The sequence below is a fragment of the Nicotiana sylvestris genome, chromosome 11, assembly GCF_000393655.2.
Source record: "Nicotiana sylvestris chromosome 11, ASM39365v2, whole genome shotgun sequence".
In the NCBI taxonomy this organism is placed as follows: Eukaryota; Viridiplantae; Streptophyta; class Magnoliopsida; order Solanales; family Solanaceae; genus Nicotiana; species Nicotiana sylvestris.
The window spans coordinates 25,714,007-25,721,678 of NC_091067.1; the positions used below are offsets into that span (position 1 = coordinate 25,714,007).

General features: G+C 36.4%; 1 protein-coding gene and 1 non-coding gene across 2 annotated transcripts; one reads left to right on the forward strand and one right to left on the reverse strand.

Annotated features, from left to right (window-relative positions):
- Positions 1-958: 958 nt before the first annotated feature.
- LOC138882480 (small nucleolar RNA R71) lies at positions 959-1,065 on the reverse strand. The gene has a single exon (XR_011404082.1). It is a non-coding gene; the product is annotated as a small nucleolar RNA R71 (small nucleolar RNA).
- On the forward strand, positions 962-2,796 carry LOC104214825 (uncharacterized). The gene is made up of 4 exons (XM_009764546.2): positions 962-1,558; positions 1,628-1,778; positions 1,873-2,421; positions 2,519-2,796. Exons 1-4 carry the CDS (start codon positions 962-964, stop codon positions 2,794-2,796), a joined length of 1,575 nt encoding a protein of 524 aa, XP_009762848.2.
- The last annotated feature ends 4,876 nt before the right edge of the window (positions 2,797-7,672 follow it).

The window sequence follows — 7,672 nt, forward strand, 5'->3', positions numbered from 1 at the left end:
ATAGAAATTGAAGAATAATAATTCTACTATATAATAGAAATATTAAGTGAAGTCAAGATCCCAACACCTTTTATTATATTTGTGAAAAACAAAATATTTTCTATTGCTCTATTCATGCATTTTTAGTTAGTTAATTTACAACTTAACTCTTTCTGATTTTCTCAAATAGTAATTAAAACAAGAAACGTCCGTAGAATAGATAAACCAATCTCTGTGGGTTCGACATCTTTCTATACTATAATTTGACAAAGTACGAGTTTAATTTATTCACACGCCAGACACTCGTCAATTTTTTGGCACCGTTGCCGGGGATTGGCTAAAGTCTACTACAGATTAATTGTTTTACTACTAATTTGATATTTTTTTATTTAATTATTTTAACTTTTCTGCAGAAATTTCAGAAAGTGTATGACCCGTTCCTCTTCTTGAGAACTAGTCAAATACGATCCTAAAATTGAGAAATCCTTGCAGTTGTTGCGAAAAGAACAAACCTCACGATCTCAAATTTTCACATCAGAGGAAATGGAGAACGAAAAACTCAATAACCAACTTCCGCCACATTAAGTAGAAGAACAGTTTGATGAGGTAGCTCCATGATGTGACAGAATATGCAAGGCCAGATCATTTTGAAGGAGAATCAAGTGTGAGGAGACCACCAATTGCAGCAAACAACTTTGAAATCTGGCACAGGCTGATTCAAACCATTCAACAGTCATGTCAGTTTACTGGTGATGCGAGTTAAGATCCTCACACCCATTTAATTGATTTTCTTGAATTGGTTGAAACTTGCAGGTATAATGGAGTCACAACAAATGCTATTAGGTTGTGGCTTTTTCCTTTTTCATTAAAAGATTAATCCAAAACATGGTTGCGAAGTCTACCAAGAGGTTCCATTACAACATGGGACCAAATGACCCAAAAATTTCTTAATAAATATTTTTCACCTGCAAAAACATTTAAAATGAAGCAAGAAATCAATAATTTTATGCAGACAGATTCTGAATCTGTATACCAGGCATGGGAAAGATTAGCAGCAATGTTAAGAAAATGCCCACATCATGGTATCCAAGACCCTGACATTTTATATATTTTCAATCACGGTCTTAAACCCTCGGCTAGAAATGTAATTGATGCAGCATTAGGAGGATCAATAATGGAAAAAACTAATGTAGAAGCAATGCAATTGCTTAACGAGATTTCGGAAAATGCTATTCAATGGCCCTCAGATAGAACGATTATCAAGAAAACAACAAGATTAAATCAAGTTGAAGCTTTGAATTCATTGACACAACAAATTGCGACCTTAACACAAAAAGTTGAGGCTTTTCAGGTAGGTGCTCACTCATCATCCCAACTTGAGAATTGTGATGTTTGTCAAGGTAATCATCCGAATCATGAATGTCAAGCTTTAACACAAAACGAGGAACAGGTAAATATGATTGGTTATAGAAATAATTACTCATTTGGTCGTCCCATGACACAAAAACATCCAGGATTTCAATGGAGTAATCCTAATGGTGCTGAAAATCCTCAAAGTTTTTTTAATCAAAAGCAGCAGGTACAGGGACTGCCTGATTTTCAAAATCAAAATAGAGGGCAACAAAGTGTTCAACAATATCAATAGCAGCCTCAAAGAGCTCATCAACAAAGCCTTGAAGACCTGATGTACAAATTCATTAAAGCTACTGACGAGAAAGTTGAAAGTCAACATTCAACTATCAAGAATTTGGAAATTCAGGTAAGCCAATTAGCAACCCTCATGTCTGGACAAATTCAAGGTGCTCTACCAAGCAAGACTGAGAAAAACCCCAAAAGAACCCCTCAAAGCCATCTCTCTACGATCATGTAAATCTCTTGATGATCCATATGCAGATAGAGAAGGAAAGCCACAAGAAGTAGAAAAGGTAAATGAAGGTGAGAATAAAATAAAATTTAAGTTTCCAAAAGAACAAAAGGATAAAAGGAAAAATGTACTAGAAAATGAATTGATAATAAATCCTCACTCTGTACCTCTCCCTTTTCCCCAAAAGATGAAAAGAGAAAAGCTTGACAAACAGTTTTCAAAGTTTCTAGATATTTTGAAGCAACTTTACATTAACATACCTTTCATAGATGCTTTGAAACAAATGCCTTCATATGCTAAATTTCTTAAAGAAATTCTATCAAGTAAAAGAAAATTGGAAGAAGTTTCAGTGGATAAGCTTATGCAAAAATGTAGTGCTATACTTCAAAATAAGCTCCCGCAGAAACTTGGTGATCCAGAAACTTTTGCAATTCCTTGTACCGTGGGAGGTACTCACTTTGAAAAGGCGTTATGTGATTCAGATGCTTCAATAAATCTAATGCCTTTTTTAATTTTCAAGAAATTAGAACTTGGTGAAATGAAAGATACTGGAGTGTCTCTTCAATTAGCTGATCAAAGTACTAAGAGACCAAAAGGAATTGTTGAAAATATCCTTGTCAGAGTTGACAAATTTGTATTTCCAGTAGATTTCCAGTAGACCATTTCTCGCAACAGGGAGAGCAATTATTGATGTTTATCAAGGACAACTAATATTGCGAGTTGATGAGGAAAGAGTAATTTTTGACATGCAAAAAATGATGAAATTTCATGGGGATGAGTCATCATCATCTTGTTTTCAAATTGACTTACTAGATGACCTTGTAAACGAATACAAAGATAATCAGTTAATTACTGGTTCATTGGAGAGATGTTTGGCTAGGTCAAGTACCATAAGTGATGATAACACCGTAATTAAAGAACAAGCTGAAATTCTAGAAAAAGTCAGAAAATGAGAAAGTCTCACAAGAAGGAGTTCAATTAAAATTTGAACTCAAAGAACTTCCTTTTCATTTAAAATATGTGTTTCTTGAACCTGAATTATTTCCAGTAATTATTTCATCTTCTTTGACTATAGAACAGGAAAGAAAACTGATTGGAGTCCTGATAAAACACAAAACAGCCTTAGGGTGGACTATAGTTGATATCAAAGGAATCAGCCCAGCTATTTGTATGCACAGGATTCTTTTGGAAAAGCTTGTCATTTACCAGTGGAATTAGAACATAAATCATATTGGGCTATAAAATTTTTGAATCTAAACTTACCAGATGCAGGTAAAAATCGTCTATTGCAGCTTGATGAGTTAGAAGAATTCAGACTCACAACATACGAAAATGCTAAATTGTACAAGGAAAAGACAAAAAAATGGCATGACAAGCTCATCCGCCATAAAGATTTTAAAGTTGGGAATCATGTTCTGTTGTACAATAGCCGATTGATATTATTTCCAGGAAAGTTTAAGTCACGTTGGACAGGACCATACACAGTAACAGAGATTACCCCATATGGTGCCATTGAAATACAACATATAAATGGGGGGGGGGGATTTAAGGTAAATGGTCACCGATTAAAACCTTATGTCACCAGAATATTTGACAAACAAGTTTCAACGATCCTTATTGCTTAAAAAAAATTGAATAATAAGTCGAGCTGACGACATTAAACTTAGAACTATATCTTTACTTCTTAAGTCTTTCTAAATTTTAGTTATATAAAAATAGTAACGTAATTAATTATGTACATGTACATATATTTAATGCTTGAGTTAGTATATATATATTGATATATATATATATATATATATATATCTTATTTTATTACTTAACTATGGTAAGTAATTTTCTAGGGAAAAAATATTTTTTTTTTGGTAAGAATAGTTTCGTCCTTTCTATATGTATTCAATAAGTATATGTGAATATTGTGTAGTATAATATGCCCCTAAGTAAATCTACTATATATATATAAATAAAATAAAAAAAAAAATTAGAAATCGGGGGAGGAAATCTAAGAGATAGGGACACAATATCCTAAATTTAGCTACTCACATAGAGCTAATACTAATTGGTTGGTCATAAATCCACTCTCAAATTTTGCTGCACAAATTTTAAGATTCAAGACAAAAGCCATTTTTTACTGTTAAATAAGTACTTTGTTCCCAATCTCATTCAAAAAAAATCCCTCTATAAATAACTCTAAAAATATATATACTTATTTATATAATGCTTAATTTAATTTAATTTTATTAAAGGAAAAAAATTATATTATATTTTATGTATATATATATATATATATATAAGATTCCATATAAATTTTTGTCTCTTGTTAGTGTTTTTTTTTTGCTACTTTGAGTTAGATATATATATTGTGCTCTTAAATAATAAATTAAAACAAAAAAAAGGGGAGAATAGACACAACAAAATTGATTATCTGTAACGACCTGGCCGGTCATTTTGAGCTTTTGCACTTTGATCGTCAGTTCTCAGGCATGACTTGCCCCGTATGATGTATTATGACTGATGTAAATAGTTGATTTTGGTTTTCACGGAAATCGGTATGAATTTAACAGAACAGTCTCAATTGAAAGCTTTGAATTTGAAAGGTTTGACCAAGAGTTGACTTATTTGTATATGAGCTCGGAACGGAATTTTTATGATTTAGTTAGCTTCGTTGGGTGATTTGTGACTTAGGAGCGTGATCGGAAGTAGTTTTGGAGGTCCGGTGTAGAATTAGGCTTGAATTGGCGAAGTTTGTATTTTGGTGATTTCCGGTTGATAGGTGAGATTTTTTTCCGGTTGATAGGTGAAATTTTGATCCGAGGGTCAGAATGGAATTCCGAGAGTTGTTGTAGCATTGTTATGTCATTTGGGATGTGTGTGCAAAATTTCAGGTCATTCGGACATGTTTTGGTTGAGTTTTTGATCGAAAGCGTATTTCGGAAGTTTTAGAAAAACTTAGGCTTGAATTCGATGTGAATTGGTGGATTTGATGTTTTGTTGAGGTGTTTCGATGATTGGAACAAGTTTGAACAAGGTTTTAAGATGTGTTGGTGCTTTTGGTTGAGGTCCCGAGGGCCTCAGGTGAGTTTCGGATGGTCAATCAGACCATTTTTGGCTTTGAGAGTTACAGAAATTGTTGTTCAGCTGTTGCAGAAGAATTTTCTCTTCATGTTCGCGGGTGGAGCATCGCGTTTGCGTAGAAGGATTTGAGGAAGGACAAAATTAAGCCTTTGCGTTCGCGAGACGTGCCTCGCGTTCGCGAAAGGATGGGAAGCAGTGCATCGCGTTCACAAGAAGGCACTCGCGATCGCGTAGAGCAAATTGGGGTCCAAGGCATTTTGTTCATCGCGTTCGCGTAAGGTTTACGCATTCGCGAAGGTGTAGGAGGCAGAAGCATCGCGTTCATGATAGCGTGACGCGTATTTGGTCAACGTATGTTTGTGCTTCGCGAACGCGAGGCGGTTACCGCGTTCGCGAAGAAGGAAGGGTCAGACCTGGGTAGAAAGTTTATAAGTCATTTTATCTGCGATTTTAGCCATTTTTCCTCCATAGTTGACCATTTTGAGAGCTCTTTGAGGGATATTGAAGAGGGAATCAAGGAGAATTTATTGGAGGTAAGATTTTTGAACCTAAAACATGATTTTATTGTGAAATTAACCTAGAAATTCATGGAAATTTAGCTAAAAATGGAAAAACTAGGGCTTGAGATTTTGAGATTTTAAATTGGGATTTGAAGGGCCATTAGAGGTCGGATTTGAGAACTTTTGATATGTATGAACTCGTGGGGAGATAAAGAACCCGTTGATGTGAAAATTTCTATGTTTTGAGAAGTGTGCCCGGGGCTCGGGTTTTGCTAATTTCGGGATTTTTGATAATTTTCAATTATTTTCGCTTGGGCTTTGCTCCCTTAGCATATTGTGATGTATTCATTCTGATTTTGGATAGATTCGACGCGCGTGTAGGCCAATTTGAAGAGTAAAGGCATCGCGAGCTAGAGATTTCGCCGGTTCGAGGTGAGTAATGATTGTAAATGAAATCCTGAGGGTTTGGAACTCCGGATTTGCACATCGTAGCGCTATATTGAGGCAGGACACGCGTTGGATGATGAGCGTGGGGTATTTTACTACTGGGGATTGTGACTTGGTCCGTCCCGATTGATGATTTTACTGCGTATTTTACTGAGACTTATTTGTTATCATTATGTTTTTGGGTTGATTGCCATATTTGGGCTTCGTGCCAGTTATTCGAACCCTTCGGGGACTGTTGTTGATATTTCCTCACTTTTTGATTTTTATACTTGAACTCAGTCATGTATTTTCCATTTTTTTCAAAAATCAACCATGTTTATTTCGCTTTAACACTTGAAATGATATTTCCAATAATATTTTTGGGCTGAGCATCATGTTTTACTACTGCCCGAGGGGCTTATGTGATTTTTGACTGAGTAAGGCCGAGGTCCTGTATTGTGAGGATACATTTGGATCGGGCTGCACGCCGCATCAGTGAGATACTGATTGATTATGAGGCCGAGGGCCTGAGATATGTACGCCACGAGATGGCTTGAAATTAAGCTTGGACCGTAAAGGTCCCCTCCCGGATTCTATACACCCCTAGTGAGCGTCATCGACGAAATATATGGATCGGGTTGCACGCCGCAGCGATATATAGATCGGGCTACACGCCGCAGCGGTGTTGGTACTATTTTATGTGTTTACTTTATTTCATTTGTCTTCCATTATCTGTTGTTTGTGCTTCTTCATGTGATATATATCTGATTTCCTGGCATTATCTGTTAATTGAGTGTTGTGCCCGAGGGGCGAATTTCCGTGCTTATCTGCACTATTTGTTTGCACTCATTTGCGTAACTGTTGAGAAAGTCATTTTCAAAAGAGGTTTAAACTGAGCTAAGATATTTCTAAATATTTCACAGCTTCACTATTTTTCTCAAAGGGTTTTTCACTGCTTCTATACAGCATGTTGGTTGCTTTACGTGATTTCTTACCGCTCAGTTGTTATTTACCTTTATTACTTACTGAGTCGGAGTACTCAAATTACTCCCTACACCTTATGTGCCGATGCAGGTATTTATACACCCGGTAGCGGGTTTTGGTTGATTAGAGGCAGAGTTATCAGAGTTTAGTGAGGTGGCTGCCGACATTCACAGCACTGCTTTTCTCCCTTTTGTTCATTATTCCTGTTTCGTATAATTTAGACTTTGTAGTTGTATTTATACCCTAATAGATGCTCGTGACTTGTGACACCCCGGTTTGGGCTGTGTCGGGATGGTTTCTTCTACTGTTATCGGTATTTTTCGCCAATTATGGCTATTATATCATGTTTAGAACTGTTTATGATATTTAACCGTTGAAAAGAAGTGTTCCATTTTGGTCTGGCTGGCCTTGTCTTCACGAGAGGCGCCATCATGACCGGGCTCGGGAATTGGGTCGTGACAAGTTGGTATCAGAGCCTAGGTTACTTAGGTCTCACAAGTCATGAGCAGGTTTAGTAGAGTCTCGCGGATCCAGCTTGAAAAGTAACTCTTGAAATTCCTTCCACGTGTTCGCATGCGCGCATGAGCGCTCAGTATCAATGTGCCTTGATGGCTTGTGATTCCCTGATCGAGAGACAAGATGTGATCTTTGTGAGTTTGATGTTGGGCCAGTCTGAAGGACTTGAGGCCGGATCTTTGCCTATGGCTTAAGCACCGAGGTGCTGATTGTGTGGGTGAGTGTTTCGAACTATATGTTCAGTATTGTCCCTATTAGTGGAAGTGACGGTTGGATAATTATGTGATGAGTATTTTAGTACTTCGAGAAGTATCCATATGATTCAGAA

Excerpts from the sequence above, each read along its gene's own strand:
- LOC104214825 (XM_009764546.2), top strand. The coding sequence starts at position 962 with ATGAAGCAAGAAATCAATAATTTTATGCAGACAGATTCTGAATCTGTA. Across the intron at positions 1,559-1,627 it reads TTTTTAATCAAAAGCAGCAG|CCTCAAAGAGCTCATCAACA; the intron begins GTACAGGGACTG and ends TATCAATAGCAG. Across the intron at positions 2,422-2,518 it reads TCTTCAATTAGCTGATCAAA|GGAGAGCAATTATTGATGTT; the intron begins GTACTAAGAGAC and ends TTCTCGCAACAG.